At 39.3% G+C, this 27,420-nt stretch overlaps 2 protein-coding genes and 1 long non-coding RNA gene across 5 annotated transcripts in view; 2 read left to right on the top strand and 1 right to left on the bottom strand.

The window, feature by feature from the left end:
• The window catches only part of LOC134211317 (uncharacterized), a 35,966-nt gene extending 33,784 nt beyond the window's left edge, over positions 1–2,182 (top strand). For both annotated transcript variants that reach the window (XM_062688068.1, XM_062688069.1), the window contains one exon: positions 313–2,182. In XM_062688068.1, coding sequence (XP_062544052.1) covers positions 313–2,137 — 1,825 coding nt within the window. In that variant the 3' untranslated portion in view covers positions 2,138–2,182. The remainder of the gene's footprint in view (positions 1–312) is intronic.
• An 11,562-nt stretch (positions 2,183–13,744) lies between these two features.
• Positions 13,745–27,196, bottom strand: LOC134215561 (zinc finger protein 236-like). 2 transcript variants are annotated; one of them, XM_062694723.1, is made up of 6 exons: positions 27,038–27,196; positions 25,986–26,964; positions 25,728–25,840; positions 25,130–25,664; positions 14,019–14,253; positions 13,745–13,955 (listed from the first exon to the last, which is right to left on the bottom strand). In XM_062694723.1, the coding sequence occupies exons 1-6, from the start codon at positions 27,109–27,111 to the stop codon at positions 13,798–13,800; spliced, it is 2,094 nt and encodes a 697-aa protein (XP_062550707.1). In that variant the 5' UTR covers positions 27,112–27,196; the 3' UTR covers positions 13,745–13,797. The 2 variants fall into 2 exon arrangements, with proteins under 2 accessions (XP_062550707.1, XP_062550708.1); XM_062694724.1 differs by having other exon boundaries at positions 27,031–27,159.
• Positions 16,238–17,483, top strand: LOC134215560 (uncharacterized). The gene is made up of 2 exons (XR_009980219.1): positions 16,238–16,760; positions 16,853–17,483. It is a non-coding gene; the product is annotated as an uncharacterized LOC134215560 (long non-coding RNA).
• Positions 27,197–27,420: the final 224 nt, after the last annotated feature.

The following is a 27,420-nucleotide window of genomic DNA, read 5'->3' as shown; positions in this document are numbered from 1 at the left end:
TGTGATGTCCCTGTTGAAAATGCAGCATTATGCCACCTTTCTTCATTCCTTTGATAACGAGGTCACAGAGAACAGACAACACGTTCAAAAATCACTAGTGCTTTTACCATTTTTCACAAACACCCCTCCCAGCGAGGTTTCCCGCTTACCTATGGTCGATATTGTTCTACATTTTACTGTTTATTGACTCTACTGCGTAAATGAAGCCCAACAGTTAGTAATTACCACAAAATAATACAATGCAATACTGTGCCTCTAAAATCAGATAATTATATTTTGCATTATTTTCAAAATAACTTTTAAAACTTTCAGAACACAACAGCGACACATCTGCACAATATCAACGGAAAGTTACGACTGCCAAATCCAACGAGTTAATCTCAAACATGATGATGTTTATGACTTCGGACTCGAACATCGTAACAATCAACAGAACATCACATTCAGCGATTCCGTTCTCCAGTACCTACCAAAATCGTTAATTGTTGCATTTCCAAATATGAAGTTGCTGAACCTGAATCATCTTAATATCGAGACGATAGAGGATGGTGCATTCGATTCCGCAAGTAATCTAGAGACGCTGTTCCTGGAAGGAAACCGCTTACAAACTCTTTCAGATGGAGTGCTTCGAGGTGCACCTAAATTGCGAACGTTAGTACTCACCGATAATGATATTAACACAATGCCAAACATTTTCAAAAACAATAGATTTTTAAGCCATGTTTATGTAAACCAAAATAAACTGACTAAACTACCAAAGTTCGACGACCTGACCGGATTAAAAGAATTGCATGCATCGCGTAACGATTTGGAACAGATAGAGTATCGCCAATTTAGTAAACAACCCCAAATTGAAATCATAGATCTATCGTATAATCGTTTAAATGACTTGCAATTACATCTACCAATGACTGGTTTAGACTTAATTGATGTTAGCTACAACCAACTGATAAATCTCAATATACCGCTAACCATGAAACGATTAATAGCCCAAAATAATTCATTATCAACGTTTAGAGTAACAGGACAGTGCAGTTTGAAAGTATTAGATATACACAACAATAAAATACAAGAGCAACCAAAATTATCCGCGTGTTATCAGTTGGAGATTTTAGACTTATCAAATAACTTTCAAGAATTTTTCGAATTTTCTCCATCCTTAATGAATTTAAAATACCTCAACCTAGCTGGGAACAATTTATTTGAAATTCTATTGCCAACCAAATCCAACAACCCACCTGCTCTCAATACACTTATTTTATCGTATAACAAACTATCGTACCTACCTTCGCTCTCTCCATTTAAATCTTTGAATAAAGTAGACTTGAATGACAATAACTTGATTGCGATTCGGAATTATGATATGCCAAAGTCCTTAACGTTCTTATTCGTTTCCAATAACGAGTGGAGGTGCGATGACGTGCCTAAATTTTCTAAGCTTGCTAAAGATACTAAAAATGCATACTGCCCCAACGAATTTTTAAAAATCAATGGTGTTTGTTGTAAGCATTACGCCAAAGCTTTCAATGATAAACTAAACGAAAAGATTCGTGACTCGTATTTCCATGAACAAATAAATTTAGATAAACTAAAAAAGAACTGTGCACATACCACTAAACATGAACGCAATGATGACCTTCAAATAATCTTGCAAGCAGCTTCTAGAGCTGATAAAAATAAAAATGAAGTACTCGTAAAAATGGAAGAAGCTAGAAAAAATATTGCATTACTTCAGCAAAACTCTGAAGTTGAAAATCAAAATAGAGCTCAGATTAGTAACTTTAAACGAAATATGGCTTTAGCAATTGATAAAAAGCGTAAACATTATCGTGTCACGAAGGAAGGATTGATTGATGATAAGGAAATGCTAAGCAGAATTGTAAAATTCGTCGAAGAAAGAGGAGCATTCACCAAAGACCTATTAAATCGCCGTGTACAGGAAACAGAAGAAACTGATCAAATCCTTGCGCAAAAGGGGCGAGAAAAAGAAGAGTTGTTAGCAATCATTGCACAGCAAACGGCAAGTCTTCAGGAAATGAAAAAGCAGGAAAGAGATCTTAAGAAAAAGATGGAAACACTGCAGAAAAAAGTTAACAGGAATGCTCCAGCAATTCATGGCAAAACGGGCACATCGTAATTGTGGCGTATAAATGTAACTGAATAAAATAAAATTCATTCACAATAGATTATGTTCGCTGAAAATATCACATCATCTCTATATTCTTTTTTTTTGTTTGGCTACCCGAGTAGCTCGGTATCGTTTGATTACTGAGACTGCAACGTAGCATAATTACCCTGAACAGTCGTACTCCTATCATAATCGTTTGAATGTTTCTGCTTATTTACTTCCTCTGGAACAGCAAACTTGTACTTGGCAATTAAGAACTGTAGCCCCGAAAGCTGACGGAAGTTCACCTTGACGTAAATCTCATCATCCATGACAGCATCTGGGTGTACAGATTTCTGCACCGTGACTTACCCAAAGTATTTTTCCGTTCGTCACTATTTGGAGAATTTTGCACTTTGTACGTCTGGAACTCGGAACCGTGATTAAAAACACACAAACGTTTTCTTTAACTTTGATTTATTACTCCGTCACTTAGAGACCACACACCTCACGCGTCTTTACTCGCACACGTAACTTACCAAGGGTTCTCTATATCACTCGATCTCACATCAGGGTTACCAACTAAATCTTACACGAGTTATATTTATAAAAGGCGTATGATACACAAAGCATTTTTAGAACTCTACATCCCCCCTTAACTTTATTATCTTGAACATAACTTATGAACAATATTTTTTTAAATAAGATGGCTTTTGGTGGATACGTTTTGGATACGTTGGCTCTGTTGATCTTGAGTTTATCTCATCTTCTAACAAGTTTGTCCCATCGGTGTTTGCTGTTTTAAAATGATCCATACGATCCATACGAGGAAAACGTTTCAAATGAGCGAAATTTCGTTTGAAAATCCGGTCTGATTTCGCAAAGTTGCTTCTGGACCATCCATGCTGATAATTTCACATTCTTCCGGTTCGAAATTGCTTAATAGCTTGTTTTCTTTAACCATGCGTTTTGTGACAACGTTATCCCCTTCTTTGAAAACATAATATTTTGCTCCTCGTCGTGTGTTCGTGTATTCCGCTCCCTTTATCTTATTTGTCCAATCTCTATAACGGGCTTCCTTCTCTTCAATGCGTCCTCCTCTTTCATTAAAATCTGGAATTTTGTCTCGTAAGACTCGTCCAAACATCAGTTTCGAAGTAGTTTCATGTGGAGTAGAATTATACATAAGAAGAAATTATCGCAAATCCCATATCCAATTCGAATTTTCTGAAGCTTGGCTGATTTTCAATTGTTTAAGTATGGCTCGATTAGCTCTCTCTACCTCTCCGTTTGCTTGCGGCCAATATGGTATCGTTTTCAACAATTCTATCCCATATTGATCACAGAACGACTTGAGCACTTCGCTAATGAAGTGGGGACCATTGTCGGAACGGATAGTTTCTGGCATCCCAAACCTGCAGAAGGTTTCATGTAGCACATTAACCGTAAGTTTTGCAGTGGTTTCTTTCATGACCACTGCTTCAATAAATCGACTATAGTAGTCGACTATGACAAATATTGAATGACCGCTGCTTTCGAACTCGGCGAACATTTGTTCCAGAAACCCTACTTTCTGATACCACGCAAATATTATTTGCTTTTTGAAGTCAAATCAAGGATCGATTTAAAATTAAATTGAATTTATTTTTTATTTGAATTCTGTATCATCTGGCCTTTCTAAAATATGAACTTTACCCCAAACTTCGAAAAAAATATTTTCAAAATAAAAAAATAATGTTTTTAAGGTTCAAATGTCATACATCAAATCGGGTCTGGGTCATTTGGCATAAAGTCATTTGGCATAACGCCATTTGGCATAAGGTCATTTGGCATAAAGGTTATTTGGCATAATGGTCATTTGGCATAACGGACATTTGGCATAATTTTGAACTGTAAAAAAAGAATGGGTCATTTGGCATAACGGACATTTGGCATAATTTCGAGCTGTGAAAGCGAAAGGGATATTTCATGTAATGTTTAGCGTAGATAAAGTAGGTCGAGGCTGTTTTCTGTTAAATTTAGATTGATGGTAGATATTTTCCGGGAGAACGAAATAACAAAACGGCAGAATTACTTCCGAGAGAGGGATCACATCCATCAATGACTTATTCCGGCCACATGCCTACTTTTAAAGTAGGGATTACACCCACCAGTGCTTCAATCCGAGCATGCGCCGTAAGACCGGAGCAAATCCACCATTGCCTCAATGCGGGTAAGCGCCTAACTTTAAAAACTCAAGCAACACACTTGTCGTAGACGAGTTACTAAAACCAATCAAGTCACATATGAGTTATTGCAACCAAATCAATCTGAATTGTGCTTTTCGGGGAAGAGATCACATCTACCATTGATTTATTCCCGACAAGCGCCTACTTATAAAGAAGGAGTCACATCTACCATTGCCATAATCCGGGCAGGGCCTACTTTTAAAGAAGGGATCACATCCACCATTGCATTGCCACAATTCAGGCCACATACCTACTTTTAAAGAAGGGATTACATCCACCATTGCTTCAATCCGGACAAGCACCTATTTCCGAATAACAAATCAAATCCTCCATTGCCATAATCCGTGCAAGCGCCTATTTTTAAAGAAGGGATCACATCCACCATTGCCTCAATCCGGGCAAGCACCTTCTTTTAAAGAAGGAATCACATCAACCATTATCATAATCCGGGCAAGTGCCTACTTTTAAAGAAGGGATCACATCCACCATTGCCTCAATCCGGGCAAGCGCCTTCTTTTAAATAAGGAATCACATCCACCATTGCCTCAATCCGGGCAAGTGCCTTCTTTTAAAGAAGGAATCATATCCACCATTGTCATAATCCGGGCAAGCGCCTACTTTTAAAGAAGGGATCACTTCCACCATTGCCTCAATCCGAGCAAGCGCCTTCTTTTAAAGAAGGAATCACATCCACCATTGTCATAATCCCGGAAAGTGCCTACTTTTAAAGAAGGGATCACATCCTCCATTACCATAGTCCATGCAAGCGCCTACTTTTAAAGAAGGGTTCGCATCCACCATGGCCTTAATCCGGGCATGCGCCTTCTTTTAAAGAAGGGATCACTTCCACCATTGCCTCAATCCGAGCAAACGTCTTCTTTTAAAGAAGGCATCACATCCACAATTGTCATAATCCGGACAAGTGCCTACTTTTAAAGAAGGGATCACATCATCCATTGCCTTAATCCATGCAAGCGCCTACCTTTAAAGAAGGGATCGCATCCACCATGACCTTAATCCGGGCAAGCGCCTTGTTTTGAAGAAGAGATCATATCCTCCATTGCCATAATCCGGGCAAGCACCTACTTTTAAAGAAGGGATCACATCCTTCATTGCCATAATCCGGCAACACACCTTCTTTTAAAGAGGGGATTATATCCACCACTGCTCTAATCCGGACATGCGCCTACTTTTGCATTGCATTGCAAATGCATTTTTTCCACGAGAGGACAATGTCTTTTTAATATTGTTATCGACGGGTGTTATATTTACTATTCCGGAGTATTTCCCGCACCACTTAGTCACCATTTAGCGAACGCAAAGAAAAATTATGCCAAATGTCCGTTATGCCAAAAGACCCTCACTTTTGACGTTGGTTACAGTTATGCCAAATGTCCGTTATGCCAAATGACCGTTATGCCAAATGGCCTTTATGCCAAATGACCTTATGCCAAATGGCGTTATGCCAAATGACTTTATGCCAAATGGCCCGCTCCCCATCAAATCGACTTCTTTTTCTTGCTGTTCGCTTCTTTTTTTTTTGCGGAGAGCCTACTCATTCGCTCAGATCTAATTTTGTACAAAGTACACAAACATTTCAAAAGGTATCAAACTCTATATATTTCCACAAAATATTAACGTCCTTTTCAATACCTGTACAGCGCACAGATTATAGTGATACGCATAAACAACCTCAAACATGCATCTGAGATTGATTTGTTGTGCATCCCTCTCCTAATTACACAATTTCCTACATGCATTTTACATGAATGTAAAATTATGATGCAGTTGACTACCTTCTCAAATGTTCGTCCAGATTCAATGGATTGTTTACATGACCATATGATCGGTCTTCTCTCTGTGTACATGAAAAGTGATGCCGTTTTAGCATTACATTATTATTTTAGCATTACATTACATTATCAACACTTGAATTATGAAAAAATAAATAACCTGCGTTGCTTGCGTTTTTACAGTTCTAGCTCACATCTAATATTTAGTGTCAATATATAGCATGTAAAACATCATTTTCATAGATTATTGCTTGATGTTTACGTACATATTCGAGAAAACAAGCATAACATATAGAACAAATCAACACGCAACACTGAACGATGATTTTCGAGTATCTGCAAAGTATAAGAGAGCGAGAGAGTAAATCGACGGTTTCCCCTCCTGGAAAAATATTTTTTCAACTTTGCAATATTTTCTGCAAAAGGCAGTTTTTTCAAATAATATTACGAAATTCATCCAAATAAAGCATCCCACGGATGTATTGAAGTCACCACTATATGTTGATGTAGTTTTAAAACAAGAGTGCTTCCTCGATTCAGGTGGGGAATGCATTTTCTCCTCAGTGGGCGGATTTTTTCCTGGGGGTGGTACAAGCACGTGGCTGTGTTCTTGTCAATGACTGGATTACGGTAATTTGGGCCTTAAAAACATCGAAAATTCCCGGGATTTTCCGGGATATACAAGAATTTTCATCCCGAAACCCGGGACAACAAAAATGGCCGGGAAATATAAACTCTAGTGCATATGCACAGCACATGTTTCGAAATGGACAAATTGATATGAAATTTGCGAAAAAGAATTCACGTGTCTTGGAGGGACTCGAAATCTCAACCGAAAGCTATTCAATTTGCAAAAAAAGAGCTAACCGCGGTGAAGGTTGGTACTCGGATTCTGATGGCTTTTCCGCTAACGTGACCTTTAAGTGGTCTTGTTGTGTAGGGGTTATCACGTCTATCTAGAGAGTAGGAGGTTGAGGGTTCGAGTTCCTCCAAGACACGTGAATTATTTTTCGCAAATTTCATATCAATTTGTTCATTTCGAAAAATATGCTGTGCATATGCACAGCCAAGATATTAGGCTAGAACATGGTTTTCCGGGGAAACTGATACGGCTGATTCGTGTATTAACGTCGGATCGAAATCAAGTGTATATTAGAGTGGGGAAAGAGTGCGCGTGGGGTAAGAGTACGTTTTCGATTTTTTGAAGTAATAAAAAAAGATAAGCTAGCAGCACTGCCTTATTATGACAGGTATTCTGGCCAACTATTATCATGTGTAATTGTGAACGATTTGAATAAACAACAAGGGAGATATAGAGTTAGATAACTTTTTGGTCATTTTGCTAAAAATAATTGTGTTTCCGCAACTAGTACTTCACTACCATTTATACGTTCAATCAGGTGAACATTATACCATTTCGATAACCTATTGTATAGAGTAATTTATTGTGCAGAACACCAATCCGGTTAGTGTGCAATTCAACATCGCGCATATTAATCACCCATCATGTTTGCACTACCTGCACTCGCGAGAAAGATGGGATCGACTGACTGCGAATGTGTATACTCACGATGACAAACAGGATCTGTCATTTGACACATGCTTGCTATGCCTGTTTATGATAATAGGCCTGTCCAATGCCACACATCTCCCCTCTTCTCAAAAAAAAATTAAAATGCTGTCACCCTTTTCTTCTGCATGGAAAAAAAAATAACACCTACGACACATTGTGTATCATTCGTCCCACGTGGTGGGCGTCCCACCAACGCAGAGGAAGAAACACTTGAATGCGGGCGTCCCACCACGCAGAATTGTGATCATTAGGATCCACAATAACACCGTTCTTCTTGCGGGCGTTCCACCAACGCAGAGGAAGAAACACTAGAATGCGGGCGTCCCACCACGCAGAATTGTGATCATTCCGATCCACAATAACACCGTTCTTCTTGCGGGCGTTCCACCAACGCAGAGGAAGAAACACTTGAATGCGGGCGTCCTACCACGCAGAATTGTGATCATTCCGATCCACAATAACACCGTTCTTCTTGCGGGCGTCCCACCACCGCAGAGGAAGAAACACTTGAATGCGGGCGTCCCACCACGCAGAATTGTGATCATTACGATCCACAATAACACTATTCTTCTTGCGGGCGTCCCACCAACGCAGAGGAAGAAACACTTGAATGCGAACATTCACCACGCAGAACTGTGATTCGTCTACAGCTACAACAATCAAACTCTTCTTATTAAACTCTATCGCTCGCCGAGACAACGCATGCGAAAACGATTCTCCTTTTTCATGGTTTGTCTTTTATTCTTCTTCTTATCACAGTTGACCGACTTTTCATAACGATATAAGTGTTTCCAATTCGTGAAAGGGGTAATTTACACACTTAAAATAGATTTCGCTGTTCGGTAATTGTTTTGACGAAAAGCTTCGGTAAACATGAAAAATTACAGTACGTTCGGTAAACAAGATTAAATTTACCGGATTTCAGTAAAATTTTACCGAACAAACTGTATTTCCATAATGATTTGACAGACTTCGGTAGTTAAATTTACAGTTCGTTCTGCAAAATCGAATAATCGCCGTACATTGTAAAATAAATACCGAACAAACTGCAAAACAAATTATGTTTTACAGTACTCCGGTAAATCGTTGAACTGTCAAACTGTCATATTCATTATTGTTTAATCAATTTTTTATGAAGCTAGCGGCTTTTGCAGAGTTGTAATAATAATTTTTCATTGGATTCTGGATTCAACATGGAAAAACTAAAATGTTGAAAGGAAAAACGTTCATAATTAAGTAATTTGTATTTCACCGCAATAATTTTGTTTCAGCTTCCTCCATTGGAAACAATTAACTGGGAAATTTAGGCTTCTTCTAGATTTCTCCAAAGTAAATTTTCGGAATATTCATTTGAATTTGATTTACGATCATCGTTGGTAGCTAAGTAATGCTTGTACACCAGATGCTCCGAATACAAAAGCTAAACCTGATTTTCTCTAAATCCAATATTACTGAAAAAAGACAATTAAATAAAGAAGTCATGCGTTTAAACTGCGTATTTTATTTGATAACAACTAAAAGCATCAGTTTCATTTTTCCCATTCAAAGCGAAAAAACAACCGAAACGTACGGTAATTTTGTTTTTCGAATTACCGAACTGTACGGTACTTTTTTGACAGATCATCAAAAACTAAAACTACCGAACGATCAGTAATCTTTTTATTTACCGAACGTTCAGCTGTTGAAAATTCGGTAAAAAATTACCGTACACTGTAAAATATTCTAAGTGTGTATATTCCATATGGGGATAAAACACATTCATAACTATATAATAACAGGAATCACGGCTATGTTGGAACACTCCTCAAAGGGGAGATGTCTTCGATAATCAAAGGTAATTCAAAATATTTTATTCGAGATGATAGATGCATCTGATAGTTCGCGGTGGTAGCGTTTGGCTGAATGCAGATGACGTTACATTTTCTCTTCGCAAGTTCCATCCAAAATTGCACCTTAATTTTTCCCAAAAGATTGTTGAAAAACATTCAAAGAGTACCCCGATCATTCGAAACTTAGCCAACCTTGTAGCCGACACTAGCTATCAACAAAGTAGAAAATTTCTGTCACACATTCCAATCCATTGCACTTATATTCAAAGAACAGTACGAATACGTGGTTTTGATAATTAAATCAATTGTAATAAAAAAAAAGCTCCTAAACATTATAACATTTAGTTTTCAAAATGAACTTGTTTTGAAAATAAAACTACTTTAAGTCTATCGCCAATCACACACTTGGTTAATCCATTACTAATCGAATCAAATTAGCGAGATCTGATCTAAGAAACTACTTCTCTTAATAAATTGAAAGAGACTTTGGCAAACAAGCATATCTGTTTGCGTTCCAACAAAAACGATACAAACCTACTTCATTCAATAAACTTGTGCATCATTACCCATCAGCCGACCAGAACAAACTAAGATAGTGAGATCGTCCCGCAGAAATAACTCTTTTTGGCATGTAATAAAGAGTGTTCACGAAAAACTAAAACATAATCGTCACAAAGCTTCAAAGCTTCGAAGTGCTTTGAAGGCGAAACATACGGACAACTCCATAGGGATGACAAGCTACGCCATCCATGTCACATCCTAACAAACAATTTAGGCTGAACTAGCTAGTTTTCTAGCCTCTTCCAATGTTTGTTGGGGTCTTATCTGAGTCACCAATATGCGAATACAACGTATACAATTCTGATGGTGAAAATGATGCAAAACGTGCAAATGTGTAAACAGTGCCATCTGTGAGTTACGTTCTGATTAATTAGGCAAATTAGTTAAGTTTTTAACATGATATTAGGTGCAAAATTGTTTTAATTGTATCATGTAGCATTATTCAGTGGTGGGGGCGTTTTGCATCATTTTGTCCTGTAACATTCAAAATTTGCGCACACACTTTCGCAAAAGAAATCAGTGTTGAGGTAATTTGACACTGGGGGATGATTTTATCCCCCAAATAAAAGCGAGCAAACAAAACTGTAAAAACCATTGGGAAAAAACAGTGTTGGGTTCGCGGACAACACCCTAAAAGTAGAATCCCTCTCTTTCACAAAGATATATTTATCGTCACTCTTCTTACTGGTGCAAAAATCTCCGCTGCTTTAACTTTTTCGGCTACGTCCGAAATTGTTTTCTTTCACTCACTTCTATAAACATGATGGGTGATTTCATGCGAAATATGTTTTACACTCCTGGCAGGATCGCCAAATGTGCAATTTAACATCGCGCATATTAATCACCCATCATGTTTGCACTACCTGCACTCGCGAGAAAGATGGGATCGACTGACTGCGAATGTGTATACTAACGATGACAAACAGGATCTCGTCTTATGACAGGTGAGGATCTGTCATTTGACACATTCTTGCTATGCCTGTTTATGATAATAGACCTGTGCAGGAGTTCATTAAATTCACTCACCCGAAGGATTTTGACATTTGAGCGGGTCGGTCTCGAACAAAAGTTCATGTTGCGTTCATTATGCGACCCGCTCAAACGTCATAATTTCTTGGGGGAGTTCATTTTGCGTTAGTCTATAGGCCTGTCCAATGCCACACAGTTAGTTTTCCAAGAAGTCAAAACCATTACCTGAATAAATTCTGGGGCTGTGGGGTGAAAATACGCAGGAATGGCTGGGGCAAGAGTACGCAAGTGAATCTTCAAGTTCTGATGTCAAACCCATATCTCCCGCCGAAATAATACTATGTACTTACAAAGCGTACAGATCCTCAACTAAGAAAAAAGGGACAGAAATCTAAAATTATCACAAGTTTTAAGGATAAGTTGAAGTAATTTGGTATTAGAAAGGACTTAGCGAACAAAGCACTGAAGCGAAATAATAAAATTGTATTAGGACTTGTTGTACACCCAAACATAGTCCGAAAACACAATTTAATCTAAATAAGGCATTTTATGAGACAGATCAAATCAGCTGTTTTTTCGTATTTATCTACTTCGACAATTAGTGGGAGCCACGTTTGTTTGGTTATTTCGCGCTGAACATTTCAATGGGTCGCATCATCAATTCTAAATGTTTTACTTTTCAGCTACTAGAGCTTTAGAACAAACATTCTAAGCATGAAATGAAAAATTTGAAGTGGTAGAAAAAAAATGTGTATCTTGGAACATTAGTGACGTGCGATAATTATGTTAACCGCGAGGTGAAAAAGCGTATTGCAGCTGCTAGTAGGGCTTATTACGGATTTCGTAGCCAGCTTAAGTCCCGTAGTCTGCACCCGAAGACAAAATTCGCACTGTATACTACTCTGATTCTTTCGGTGGATTTATACGGCCATGAAATATGGACGTTTTATTTTTATTTATTATCAGACTAAGGCCGGAGTGGCCTGTGCTGCACATAAAAGTCTCCTCCATTCAGCTCTGTCCATGGCTACACTTCGTCAACCATGCAGTCTGCGGAGGGTCCGCAAATCGTCCTCCACCTGATCGATCCACCTTGCCCGCTGTGCACCTCGCCTTCTTGTTCCCGTCGGATCGTTGTCGAGAACCAGAACCATCTGCACCCCACCCCGCAACACTCTTTTTTCAAAAACTCCCAGTGCGCGTTGGTCCTCCACGAGCATCGTCCAGGTCTCGTGTCCGTAGAGAACTACCGGTCTAATAAGCGTTTTGTAGATAGTCAGTTTGGTACGGCGGCGAACTCTATTCGATCGGAGCGTCTTACGGAGTCCAAAGTACGTACGATTTCCAGCCACTATGCGCCTCCGAATTTCTCTGCTGGTATCGTTATCGGCGGTCACCAGTGAGCCCAAGTACACGAATTCTTCAACCACCTCGATTTCTTCACCACCGATAGAAACTCGTGGTGGGTGGCTTACATTGCCCTTCCTTGAGCCTCTTCCTATCATGTACTTCGTCTTCAACGTGTTGATGACTAGTCCAATCCGTTTAGCTTCGCTTTTCAGTCTGATGTAGGCTTCCTCCCTCCTCTCAAAGTTACGTGCCATGATATCAATGTCGTCGGCGAAACCAAATAACTGGACGGACTTCGTGAAAATCGTACCACTCGACTCGTGTCAATCTCTGCCCTTCGTATTACTCCCTCCAAAACGATGTTGAATAGCAGACACGAGAGACCATCGCCTTGCCGTAACCCTCCACGCGTTTCGAAGGAACTCGAGAATGCCCCTGAAACTCGAACTACGCCCATCACCCGATCCATCGTCGCCTTGATCAATCGTATCAGTTTATCCGGAAATCCGTTTTCGTGCATTAGCTGCCATAGCTGGTCCCGATCGATTGTATCATATGCGGCTTTGAATTCGATAAATAGATGATGTGTGAGCACGTTGTATTCGCGGCATTTCTGCAATACCTGACGTATGGCGAACACCTGGTCTGTGGTAGAGCGTTCACCCATAAATCCCGCCTGGTACTGCCCCAGTGCCCCACGAACTATCTTGCAATTGGTGTTAGTCGGTGTTAGTTAGATGATCTATCCGGTCCGATGACCGGTCTATACATTTCCTCCATTCCTACCTGCGCGTTCATGTCACCGATGACGATTTTGACGTCCCGCAGTGGGCATCCATCGTATGTCTGCTCCAGCTGTGCGTAGAACGCTTCTTTCTCGTCGTCGGGTCTCCCTTCGTGTGGACAGTGCACGTTGATGATGCTATAGTTGAAGAAACGACCTTTAATCCTCAGCTTGCACATCCTTGCGTTGATTGGCTGCCACCCAATCACGTGTTGGCGCATCTTACCCAGCACTATGAAGCCGGTTCCCAGCTCGTTGGTGGTGCCACAGCTTTGGTAGAAGGTAGCCGCCCGATGCCCGCTTTTCCACACTTTCTGTCCTGTCCAGCAAATCTCCTGAACAAACAAACAGTAAATGTCAAAATAAAGCGGCTGATCAATTTTAGAGAGGCATGGTATGAACGCTTTTTCTTACGAACCGGTTCAAATGAACGGCTCGTGAGCGTTCGCCCATCTGTAGTGGAGAAGGATACTCCATTCGGTAGGTTCATCGAAGAGCTATAGCCCATCAAGTATCGAGTAAGTATAGAGAAAATTGATTTTTTCAGAACTTTGTTGTTATATATATTATATATTTTCTTAATAAAGTAAAATTTACATAAATCTATGTTTGTTCTTTTTCACCATTATCGACAAACTGTATCGAATATTGAACAAATTTAACATCATCATCATCATCATCCTCCTCCGTGATTTCGGATGTAGCGCTTTGTTCCTCGAGTATCACACTATCGTTTGCTGCAGAATGTCGGTGTAGTAAAACTAAAAAAGGCATTAGTCATTAATTACTGTTCGACTCAACGATCAAATGGAACGAAATCTCACGTGACTCTCCCCGATGGTTCGCTTTAATGTGCGTTGCCAAAGCACTGTTGGATGTGAACGATTTCGGACAGTCTCTACAGCAGAACGGGCGTTCCTTGGTATGCGTTCGAACGTGGATTTGTAACGTCGATGGCCGATCGAAGGACTTGGTACAGTACTCACAGATGAACAATTTTGGTTGAGCGCTCCTCACATGGACATTGTGCTTCTTGCCTAAATGTACCTCCAGGTTGACCTACGATGAAGAAACCTTATTGTTCACTGAGTAGTGAATAATCATAGCAATACTTTTGCAGATTTTTTAAAACTTTTTAATTTAATTTTTTTATGTAAAAGGGGACTATAGCCCAAGTCACCGATGTCAATTTGGAATATACTTCTTGCACGATACATAACAACTTCACTCGTGTGGGTTTTAAGTTCTGCGCGATATATTCTTAGTATATCATTGCCTCAGGAGTTTGGGTAGGTTGGGGATAGTTTAAGACGAATACTTAGCTGCGGCGAGATTGTCATTATTATACATATATGATTTTTTCCTTTGCCTTTAATTCCAATTATGAACCATAAAGAGCTTTCCTTAAATTGCAAATTTCACCAATTTGAAGATTAGTGTGCAGTTCGTATTTTGTCTGATTTTTGTTAAGGCTCAAGACTCCATCACGCTGCCCGTTGAGCTAGTAGTGCAACGTCATCCAAAAATCCTAAGTCGTTCAGGTGCTCCATGGTTATAGGCAGCCATAGCAGCACGCGGTTTGTTTATTTATTTATTTATTTATATATCATATCGTAGTATATCATCAACAGGCATTTCTGTCTCAATGATCTAAACTTAAACTAAAGGAAACAGTATTAAACAAAATATAAAATAACAACACAATTGTAAACAGCATTAAATGGCAATCAACAAACAATTAAAATTGACAATCAACTAAAAACAACTGAGAACAAAAATAACGTTTGTTAACATTCTAAGGTATTCACCACACGGACACCATGTATTCCTACGTCGATCGATGATTTCGTGGTATTTGATTTCATCTGGCGAAGTAGAATTGCTTAATGCTGCAGACATCCGTTTTTGTTAAACGTAACTCCGAGCGATCCCATAACCAATGCAGCTATGTCTTATTCTGTCACATAATTATTCACGTTGGATGAGAGAAGTGAAGTGGCACGGCAAATGCTGGGTAAAGCGTACCTTAGTATATTACTCAGCAACTCCTATCACTACCTCCTCGTGGCGCTGGCCGGATACGAGCAACCTTAGGAAAGATCGGGTAACCAACCCCGGTAGGAACTATGGTCGTATGCTGGCAGGGAAGGGGGTTTGTAAATCTGATCGAGCGTCTGGTGCAAATCTGACCGAGCGTCTGTTCTCCATGTTAGGAGCGGCTCATACCAGCGTCTTTTCTCCATATTCGATAATGGCAGATAATGTCAGAACATGGTTTTCCGGCGAAACTGATTAGACTGATACGTGCAACGCTGGATGGCTCGAAATCAAGTATTTGGATTGCAGACGAAGTGTCAACCTCGTTTGTGACCTTAGACGGATTGAAGCAGGGTGATGCACTTTTGAATTTATTGTTCAACATTGCACTCGAAGGCGCTATTAGGAGATCTGGCGTGCAGAGGAACGGCACTATCATCACACGGTCACATATGCTCCTGGGCTTTGCGGACGACATCGACCTTATTGGAATCGATCGCAGAGCGGTAGTGGAGGCTTTTGTTCCACTGAAGAGGGAGACGGCGAGGATAGGCTTAACCTGGGACGGGACTTGCAAAGAGGAAAAAATGTAACTTCATCTGCAACCAGCAAGCGCTGTCACGAATTGTCAGATGCAACCAGCACCTTTTTGTGTGAAAGTATTGGTATCCCTCGAAAAGTATTCCGAATGATTTTATTTTACGAGTACTTTTTCACTTTGAAAAGAATTCTACAATAGCCGGACAGATTATTATTGAACAGTTATAAATACATGTTTTATTTCCGATAGGAAAATCTTTATAAAAATAAGTTTACAAATTCGTAAATTGCAAACACGTTTATTGTGCTCAGAAGATTCTACCCGGGATTTAGGTGAAACACTCAAGGAAACAGTTGAGAATTGATGATCAACTGTGATGAAAAGAAGAACAAGTGTCAAAACAAGGAAAAAGAAAGCCGTCTTTGCAGGTCTCGTCTCAGGGCTTAACCATTAACTCTACCAAGACAAAGTTCATGGTGGCAGGTAGAGATAGAGGAAAAGCTAGTGGTGTTAATGCTGAGGTAGTGGTCAACACAAGTGTCAAACTATGGTTGTTGTGATTTCGTACACAGAAAAAACAAACATTATTCTATCAATTATTTTGTCCTTTTGTATTAAAAAGTGCTCAATTTTATTAAAAATGAAAGTAAAATTTTTATGCTCGAAAACGATATATTTATTTAAAAAGTGACTTTTCACGATTTAGTGTGTTCATTTAAAAGTTGTTCTTTTCAATACAAAAATTGTACAACTGTCAAACCACTCAAAAAAAAATATTTGTTTTGCAAGTGACAGTAACTGTTCGGAATTTCTGTTGTTGACTGCTCGGTTGTCTGTTGTTTGATGCAATCCGATCAAAGAAGTGTGCCATCAGCCAGGATCAGTTGCAGCAATTTGTTTGTTCTTTTCCGTGGCCATCCGAGCTAGACTTTTTGTTACCTTTATCTACAACGTGCTCGCTACCATCGCAATTAAGCCGACAGCAGAGGTAAGTTATCGAAACAATACATTTATTGGTATTTTATATACAATCAGCTTAGTCGATTCACCATCACAATTTTCCACCTATTTTGCTTTCAGGTAGCAGATTCTTTACCCGATCGACCATTATGAATTATTGGCAGTGGCTGATTTTCTACCCGCCGCTACCACATCCAGGCGCTATCGTATATGCGCAAATAGCCAGCATGAGTTAGCCGCCAGAAATTTGTATGGCGAAAGACATCTAACGCGGGTTTTCTCAAAATTAGGAACTTTTCATGAAAAGCTATTTGGTATCGGTTATGAGGGATGGTGTCTGCTACTACGCCTACCAAATATTTTTTCGATTAAAGTGCTTTATTTTGAGAAATCGAACCTTAGATGCCTTTCGCCATACTGATTTCATAAAGTTAACTCCTAGTGTGCCGCTGTAAGCACGCTCAAAGCAGGCGATTCATTGGATTGGATATGGCTTCCCGAGTGACTTTCCAAGTTGGCGTGCCTTGTGATAAAAGGATATGGACTTTCACGCATTCCTGTTACATACAATTTTCCATCAAAATTGAGGACGCATCAGAATTTCGCATCGATAAAGCATGAATAATCTTCCACCTTCGCCAGCTGCTCGGCCAGCTGTGCAAATTGGCGCAACTGTTAAATATGGCTTCAACTAAATAATGTTATTTATTAATTATTGATAAATTGTTATTAAATATTTCCTGAAAACGAACCATCCAAAAAGTCAATTGTGGGGAAAACGAGAAAGGAAAGGAGGGAGGGAGGGAGAAACAGGTAAAACATGGGGTGATTGGGGGGATTTCTTTGAAAAATCATTGTTTATTCTAAAGACACTATAAACAAAGACGCGAAATCTGATCCCTGGACAAACAAATCAACCGGCAACCCCGAATGCGCAACACTGCTGATGCTGAATAAACTTTTCAAATTGGTCTATAAAATTTTCATGATTTAAAAATATTGAATTTGTATCGCGTTCACCAACCCAAATCGGGTTGTGAATTCACTACAAACAAGTAAAGTTTATTTTCAACCATTTGTTGAGGTCGATTAGCCCAAAATCATCAAAAAATAATAAAATAATAATTAAAACATGTCTTTAGAATGGCCCTCACCAAATGTTACGCGCGATTTTTTGGAATGACAGGTCTCTTGCTCGATTGGAATGACACTGACAGTAAATTTGGAATTCCAATTGGAACATTTCCTATCTTTGTTTATAGTGTCTTTAGTTTATTCCAACGGTGTCATCATTTAGGTTTGACAGTAGGTACTCAGGGCTGCCATATATACAGATTTATCTGTATTTTACAGATTTTTAAACGTCAATACAGACATGATACAGATTACAGATTTTATACAGATTTTTCAAATAGAGTACAGATTCGTACAGGTTTTTTGTTATTTTAAATGTTATCGTCTCTATAAAAATCACGTACAAGATCTAATTAAATATTTAAAAATTCTAAATAAAAACCCTAAAGTTTAAACTGTAGAGCTTATTGTGAGAATAGGCAAGCAAGTTTGGTGGAAAACTATCATATATACTGTCTGCCATGATTCACCATAGGTATTTAACTGACGGCAAATCGCCACGATTTCTTTGAATCACATTTTGGTGGCTCTCCGGTGTGCTCCATATAGAGCCTTCTTCGATGCTTTCAAATCTTTTGGATATTGCCATTCCATAGTTCAAACCCAGTACAATTACACTGTCACACATAAACCATACTTGAAACTATAATAATATTATTATATTATAAGTTGAGTTGTGTATTTGACAAACTCAGTTGAGTTTCAGATGAAGTACTGTTATTTCTAGTGAAATTGATTGGGCCTCAAAAATAACACCAAATATGTTTTGAAGAAGTTTCGAATATTTGAGCCTAAGTAAGTAAGTAAGTTAAGTAAATTAAGATGTTTCACAGTCAAACTTAAAATTGTTTTGCCATTGTGATATGTTCTGCATTCATAATTTTACGTAATTGGTAGAAGTAAATAGACAGGTTTAATTCATATCTATGGAATATAAAAGATATTTATTACTACCTGTGTCATGAGCATCTGTTGATTGGGCATGCATAAAAAATAACAAAATAAAGCAATTGTTGAATAATCGAATTTAGTAATCTTTATTTAGACATTGACAAAAATCATTGTTTCCGAATTTCGGTAGAATATTGAAGAAGCTAGCCAAAATACCTGAACAACATACTTGTTCATGATAAATTTTTCAAAATCGAATAATAATTGAGATGAGATGCGGCATTCAAAAAACAACATGAATTTCGGAAAAGATTGAACTTTTAATGTGAATCATAACAACTGAGAACATTTAAGTGATGTGATGCTTCTACATAATTGCAAAGAGCCCCCTTAATAGATTTCAACGGATTTCTGAGATCTCCAATTTAGTTTAACTGGTTTTGAAGAACTCATTGAAAATGTTATCTAAGTACATCACATTACAATATGAATCGCTTTATTGCATGATTTATAAAAAAATCTATTTTCCCCAAATACAGACAATACAGATTTTTTACGCATGCCAATACAGATTTACGAAAAAATCATCTGACAGCCCTGGGTACTATGTAAATTGCAAGAATGGTAATTGCAATTACCTAAAGAATGTTCATATGTTTAAGGTCTGAGGGAAGGGTTTTCCGTTAAAAAAGCACGTGGTAGCACTCTCTGAGAGAGAAAATTGCCCAATTCAGCGCGCCAGAATGATGCTGTCAGTGTCGCCAGAATTATTTCATCATTATGCAGTTTACAATTGCTTGAGAATTTGCCGTAAACGGAGAACAAAAGGAATTGGCAACAATGGGGAAGAAATTTATCACTCACGCAGTGGTTCGGCGAGAGAACAGCAGCAGCGCCGACCAATCACGCAATGAGGAAATCAAAATAAACAAACACCAGCTGGTTTTGTGAAATGAAAACATGAGCCGTTTCTAGAACAACATAAGAAAATATCGTGAGAGGATTTCTGTACAAAGTTTCCACACAAGCTTTGAAAAGGATTTGGGTGATAACAGTGGTGCTGGTGTAAGCAAGACAAATAAGACAAATAAGACAAATAAAACAAAAAAAGCCAAATAAGACAAATAAGATAGATAAGACTAAGAAGGAAAATAAAGTAAGTTTCTCCAAGAATTCCTTCGGAAGTTCCTCCAGGAATTCGTTCGGAAGTTCCTCCTTCGGAAGTTCCTCCATGAATTCTTTCGGAAGTTCCTCCAGAAATTACCTCCAGGAATTCCTTCGGAAGTTCCTCCAGAAATTACCTCCAGGAATTCCTTCGGAAGTTCCTCCGGGAATTTCTTCGGAAGTTCCTCCAGAAATTCCTTCGAAAGTTCCTCCAGGAATTCCTTCGAAAGTTTCTCCGGGAATTTCTTCGGAAGTTCCTCCGGAAATTCATTCGGAAGTTCCTCCAGAAATTACTCGGGAAGTTCCTCCAGAAATTCCTCCGGAAGTTCCTCCGAGAATTCCTCTGGAAGTTCCTCCTGAAATTCCTCTAGAACTTTTCCTCTGGAAGTTTTTAAAGAAAATTTTGAAGGAATTCCCGGAAGAATTTCCGCAGGAATTCCCAGGGATACTTCCAGAGGAATTGCCAGCGGAACTTCCGGAAGTTCCTCCTTCGGAAGTTCCTCCATGAATTCTTTCGGAAGTTCCTCCAGAAATTACCTCCAGGAATTCCTTCGGAAGTTCCTCCAGAAATTACCTCAAGGAATTCCTTCGGAAGTTCCTCCGGGAATTTCTTCGGAAGTTCCTCCAGAAATTCCTTCGGAAGTTCCTCCAGGAATTCCTTCGGAAGTTCCACCAGGAATACTTTTGGAAGTTCCTCCAGGAATTTCTTTGGAAGTTCCTCCAGGAATTCCTTCGGAAGTTTCTCCTGAAATTCCTTCGGAAGTTTCTCCGGGAATTTCTTCGGAAGTTCCTCCGGAAATTCATTCGGAAGTTCCTCCAGAAATTACTCGGGAAGTTCCTCCAGAAATTCCTCCGGAAGTTCCTCCGAGAATTCCTCTGGAAGTTCCTCCTGAAATTCCTCTAGAACTTTTCCTCTGGAAGTTTTTAAAGAAAATTTTGAAGGAATTCCCGGAAGAATTTCCGCAGGAATTCCCGAGATAATTCCAGAGGAATTGCCAGCGGAACTTCCGGAGGAATTTCCGGGGAACTTCCGGAGGAATTCCCGGGGGAACTTCCGGAGGAATTCCCGGGGGAACTTCCGGAGGAATTCCCGGGGGAACTTCCGGAGGAATTCCTGGAGGAACTTCCGGAGGAATTCCTGGAGGAACTTCCGGAGGAATTCCTGGAGGAACTTCCGGAGGTATTCCTGGAGGAACTTCCGGAGGTATTCCTGGAGGAACTTCCGGAGGAATTCCTGGAGGAATTTCCGGAGGAATTCCTGGAGGAACTTCAGGAGGAATTCCTGGAGGAACTTACGGAGGAATTTCTGAAAAAAACTTCAGGAGGAATTCCTGGAGAAACTTCTGTAGGAATTCCCGGAGGAACTTCGGGAGGAATTCCCGGAGGAACTTCCAGAAGATTTCCGGTAGGAATTTCCGTAGGAATTCCCGGAGGAACTTCTGGAGGAACTTCTGCAGGAACTTCTGCAGGAATACCTGGAGGGACGTCCGTAAGAATTTGTCTATTTGTCTTATTTGCTTTATTTGTCTTATTTGTTTTATTTTGCTTATTTGTTTATTTGTTTTATTTGTCTTATTTATTTTCAACTGTTTATCTGATCTTATTCCTATATTTGATTTCAATATATAATATATAATATTTGGTTTCCTCGTGTTCACAAATAGGAATACGCTTTTTTCTTGTGTCACGCTAGATACAAAGTTGACGGACTTTCTACCGCTTCATCAGTTGGGATAAGCGAAATTCGTTCCCAATTCCGAGTTAGTGCCCAAACACAATGTGAACGGCAATGCGGCAGAACGGTAACGGCAAATTTCCAACACATGGAACTATATGGTGCAGCCCACAATGACGGCGCTGCGGCAAAAGTGACATTGTACTAAATCTCAGAAATTTGGAACTTGGCGGAACAGCTAAGCGGTAAACGTCAAACGTCCCAATCAAGATCAACGAATGAGAATGCCTGAGGTACTTTTTAAGATGATTTGTAAACAAATATATTTTTGCCTAAAAATCTGGTTACGAATGTATATATTTTCGAAGAAACAGAGAGTCATGATGCGATGCCCTCCTTTTATTATACTAATAAGAGTGAAAATAATGACAATAATGTTACGAAAATAAACTGTTTGTGGCTATTTTGAACTGTCAGTATCGCCTTCGAACCGTTCACATTGTGGGTTGGTTAGCGGCAAAGCGGCAACGGCAGAGCGGCAACGGCAGTTTTAGAACAATTCCGCTCTGCCGCAGTTCCGTTCTGCCGGATTGCCGTTCACATTGTGTTTGGGCACTTATAGACATTTTAGTACGAAAATAGCGCTCTACCGCGAGAGAGCTTCCCTCAGACCTTATGTTTTCTCTACTTCCTCGCATTGAAAGTCTAACCACGTCTTACACCACCAACAGCCTGTTCGATCTAACAGTCTTTTGTAGTAAAAGGCAAGCTAAGACTTTATTGGTACCTGGAAATCTGCGTAAATGCAGGAGACTCCCAAGGAATTCCAAAAATTAATAGACTTCTTAAAAGTTCCTAAAAATATGGAAGCGGTCTGGAATTTTCGCAATTTTATCAGAATATTTATTGCAAAAGCAGTAAGGTTTGCTGATAAAATTAAAGAAAACTATTTAAAGCTCGTAAGACTTTTTTGAACATACACTTTAAAATAAGCAGGAATTTGAAAAAAAAAGTAATAAAACTTTTAATAGCGATTGAAGTCAATAAGTCATTACCAAATTCCAAAGAAGCTAAATGTTGGTGAAAACTTATAAGAAAGTACATAATTAAAGAAATTCTAATGAAATGAAATTCTAAATTATACTACTAAACATTTAATCAAATCAATATTTACTTAATCAAAGCATTGTTTCGGGACTGATTTGCGATTCGATTCTGTAGAATGCAAACGTTTCCCCTGAAACTATACTTCCCATTTCTGATAGAGAAAAGCTTATTCTGTCGGATACATATCGTTAATTTCTCAGAAAATGCTCGCTTTAGAGTGAAAATACTCCAGCGCTTTTGCGGCTCTGGCGTGCTTCTATTTGACAGATTGGTATGACTTTTTTAATATTCAAATATCCCTCTATTAGTTGCACTCTGTTGCACTGAATGAATTAAGAATATATAATCGTTTAGATGGTGCAAAAACAAAGAGCAGAACTTTTTGCACGAAATGTAGGACAACATTGTTTGCCTTCCAAGGTTTGTTTACAAAATAAGTTACGCCCAAATCGCAAATCTGTCCTGGTTTGTAGATGCTTTTTTCGAGAAATTCTCATAATTCATTTCAAATATACAGCCTCGAATTCAAGAATTCAAGTGTTTTAAAGTTATAATCAGATCAGCTATATAATAAAATTAACATATAGGGTAACCTTACCCTTAGTGGAGGTAGCACCAATATTGGAGGTATTGGGGATTTAATGAGATTTATCATATTTATACACATTACGATGGTTTCAGTTGATGCGTCGTGCTTTAAATATCCTATTGAATGCAACTTATCTTAAGATTTCGCTTGAAAAACTATTAAAAACAATGATTTTCCTTAACAAAATCGACTCCCTTGCACCTATAGTGGTGCAACTGTACCAATAGTGGCGAGTCTCATAAGAAACCAATAGATAGCACCACTATGGGAACCAAAATTAATTTTTACCGCCACTAAAGGAACAGTGTACCCATAGTGGTGCAAGCAAATATTGCTTGGTAATTGTTGATGTTAAATGACATCTATCTCATTTTTGTTAGCAAATTTATTAGTTTATCTATTGACTAAGATATTAAAGCTGTGATTTTCCCATAATTATCAATTTAAAAAAAATATTTTCTTTGGTGGATCTACTAATACCTCCACTATTGGTACCGTTACCCTAGGTACTTTTGGATAATAAATTTTTAAAAATTGAAAAAAAATGCCTGCGACTTCAACAAATTCCCGGGTTTTTCCCGGTTTTCCCGGATTCCCGGGTGAGTGGCCACCCTGATTAGAGAGCGAAAAAAAACGATGTATAGGTACACACAGAGAGCGTTACATCAACTGGACATCAAGTTTTATGTCCGTGATTTCATGCCCATGATCGAGGACTTTCAAGCACTCAGTGTATTCGAGAGACGGGTGCTAATTCAGTGTTTCAGTGTTTCATGATGAAATTCACACTTTATACCAGCGGTTCTCAACCTGGGGTACATGTACCCCTGGGGGTACCATCGCTGGCCCTAGGGGGTACCTCGGACAAAAATGCGTAATGGCGGACGTATTACAATTCCGATCAAATCTTATTGATAGAGTTTTCATAATTGTGTATTTTTTATTAAAAAATTTATATTGTACATAATATGCAATGCGATCAATAAATTCCAATTGAATCCTCCCTTCCACAATCAGAACAATGTATGAAGGCCTGTGGAACAACAGATCAAACAACACGTTTGCTTCTTTGCTAGAGGATTAGAAGCATCCTTATACGCTTCTCGGAATCCTTTTTTCCAAGCAGCTCGAAGGCCTCCTTTCAAGTGGTTAGGTTGCCACCTTTCAAGAGGCTCGGAAGCCTCCTTTCAAGAAGCTCGGAGGCCTCCTTTCAAGAGATTCGAAAGTTCCTTTCAAGAGGAAGCTTGGAAGCATACTATCAAGAGAGTCATTTCAAGATGCAAAGAAAGCCTCATTTTAAGCTCATTAGGAGCTTGGAAGCATACTATCAAGAGAGTCATTTCAAGATGCAAAGAAAGCCTCATTTTAATCTACAAGAGGCTCAGAAGCCTTTAATTTAGAAGCGCGGAAACCTACTTTAAATGCATTCAAAAGCTGAAAGGAGCTTCCCTTCAAAAGGCTCGAAATTATTGTTTTCAAGAGGATTGGAAGCCTATATTTACTTTCGAGAGGGGGTACCTCAATTAATGCAAAAGTTCGAAGGGGTACCTCTCAAGAAAAAGGTTGAGAACCGCTGCTTTATACCAAATGAAGTTTACGAAGTATGCAGTTCCAAATATTCCATTTAGAATGTGTAAAAATTGTTTTTAGTCGATTACTCAAATCATCACGACTGTTGTAGTCGTAGCTAAAAAGTCAACAAAAAAAAACCGTTAGCGACTCTTCGCACTGCATTCGACTCAATGAATCGCTCAAGCAAGGTGAGCTGACTCCCCACACGTTACTTCATCGCAGAATTAGCCCATGTACGAAGAAAGGCAAATAGGAGATGACTTACCTTTTGCGAGAAAGACATGTCGCAATGCGAACACTTGAATGGTTTCTCCTGCGTATGCACACGTGCATGTTTGTCCAGCAAACTTTTGTACAGAAACTGCTTCGGGCAGCTAGCGCAGACGAACACCTTGGGATGCAGTTTCCGTTTATGCTTTTTTAGCAGCTTTTCGGTTTTGAACGGTTTGAGGCACACCGTGCAGCGGAACATTCCATCTTCATCCGTTAGCGTTTCATCGTCGCCTTGCACAATCAGTTCGGCATTTTCGTTCTGCGCTATCATGTCGATGCTTTCCTGGGTGGTTATTTCGGTCTTGTGCTCGGATTTCAGGTGATCATAATAATTCGTAATATCCGCAAAGCGTTCCGTACACAGTGTGCAAACATGAGGCAGTTTCTTCCAATGGGATTTCATATGCGTCTTCAACTCACTCAATCGGATGCATTTCTTATTACACACGGAACAACTGTACTTTTTAACAGCTACCTCTCCGGTATGCATCCGCCGATGTACCGATAGATTGATTTTTTGAGAGAAACTGTGAAAAGAAATAAATTAAGAATAAGACTGTCATGATCAATTTCCATTGTCTGCATATTACCTTTTACCGCAATCTGAACAAACATGAGGTTTCAATCCAGTATGAACCAGCAGATGTTTCTTGAGAGCACTCTCGTATTGAAAACCTTTGTTACAGTAGGTGCAAAAATGTTTCTGAAAGAATTAAGTATCACCATGAATTCAGTCATTATTAAAAAAAATCTGCACACAACAAATAGTAATGCATAATTAGTGAGCAAAGCTGGGTAACTTTAACAGAAAGTAACAAAAAGTTTCGCATTGCTATTGCAACACTCACGTCAACCCTTTTATCCTTTCTACTTGTCGCAACTGATTCATCCAGCATTTCGATCGGCCCGTACGTCGTTACGATGTCGTTCTCAATAATCGACTCGTCGTCTTCTGCTTCCAATACTTCAGGACTGGTATCGCCAACCAACGGCTCGTCCAATATGCACTCCGGACTAATGGCTTCCACAACTTCCGATGCATTTGTCATACTAGCCTCCTCGATCAAACTATCTGTCCCCACTTCCGTCGGTGCTTCCTCCACAAACAGTGCATCACAGTCCTCCTCGTCTTGTTGCATCTCTTCCACTTCTTGCTTGAGATCGAAATCACCCGACAAGACCATTTCGAACTGATTTTCAAAAGGCGCATCATCAGCTTCCCCTTCCGCGTCTTGCGATGAATTATCATCTTCTTCATGAGTTTCATTTTGCAGCAACGGTAGCTTCACCGATTCACCTCCTAGAGTGCTGCTTTGCTCGATTAGATCATCTTCGGATTCATCTTCCGACTGAAGGAAATAATACTTTCCATCGGCGTACTGAATCCCAATTTCTTTCGGTGGTTTATTCGCCTTAACGATCTCCGCAGTACCCAGCAAAACATCGGTCGGCACAGGATCGAATCCAGCAACATCCGACCCGTCATCATTCGGAAAGATCCCTAATCCAGAGGTCGCAGCCAAATTGCTTTCATCATCCACCAAATCATTTGTACTGGCAAAACTATGCAGCAAAGCATCTGGATCAGGATTATCCAAGGAACCCGGCAGTATAGGACCTGACGCAACTGGAAGCGGAAATATAGAGGGAATCGCTGTTGGAAGCAGGAAGCGGTAGCCGTGGATGGGATGCTTCCCGAATGCATTGTCCGCGAAGTGGCAACTGCAGATTCTAGTGTTGATAGTTACTTCCGTATCATTTAGTAAAGCATCGTTGGCGGTAAGAATGTTCATCCATTCGATACGGAAAGTCATATCGGATGGAAAGCTAAAAAATAATACAATTTGTTTTTGTTACTAACTATTTAAACTAATTCGATTGAAAGTTACTCACAACATACCTGACAAAGAAAACAGAAGTGCAGTTGACAACATTCTCGTCCGTGTCACAGTTTTTAACGCAGCATTGAATCATTCTCTTATATTTTATTAACTAACCAATTATGGATCAACTTATCATTAATGTCGAATTCGTTTTTAAACCTGTGTCAGTGCCAACCCGAACCCTGAATAAAAAAACATTTTCAGTTCCATCTGTCATTGGATATGTTGGTGTGCGTAGCATCGTGTTTGTTTTGATTCGAAACATATGATCCAGGACATCCAGTGCGTGTTGGCGTTGACTAATCAGATCATGATAAATAAATATATTTAAGTGCGTGAACTGATTTTTGCGGATAGTGGAATTTGCTTTTGGGTGGATATAAACAGGGAAACTGCTCCT

Source organism: Armigeres subalbatus, chromosome 2, assembly GCF_024139115.2.
Source record: "Armigeres subalbatus isolate Guangzhou_Male chromosome 2, GZ_Asu_2, whole genome shotgun sequence".
In the NCBI taxonomy this organism is placed as follows: Eukaryota; Metazoa; Arthropoda; class Insecta; order Diptera; family Culicidae; genus Armigeres; species Armigeres subalbatus.
Note: the sequence above shows the minus strand (reverse complement) of the source record. Positions and strands in the feature narration are given on the sequence as shown.

Coding starts and splice junctions, on each gene's coding strand:
- LOC134215561 (XM_062694723.1), bottom strand. CDS start 27,111: ATGATTCAATGCTGCGTTAAAAACTGTGACACGGACGAGAATGTTGTC. Junction 25,841..25,985: donor GAAAGGATAAAAGGGTTGAC/GTGAGTGTTGCA, acceptor TAATTCTTTCAG/AAACATTTTTGCACCTACTG. Junction 25,665..25,727: donor TGTTCAGATTGCGGTAAAAG/GTAATATGCAGA, acceptor TTCTTTTCACAG/TTTCTCTCAAAAAATCAATC.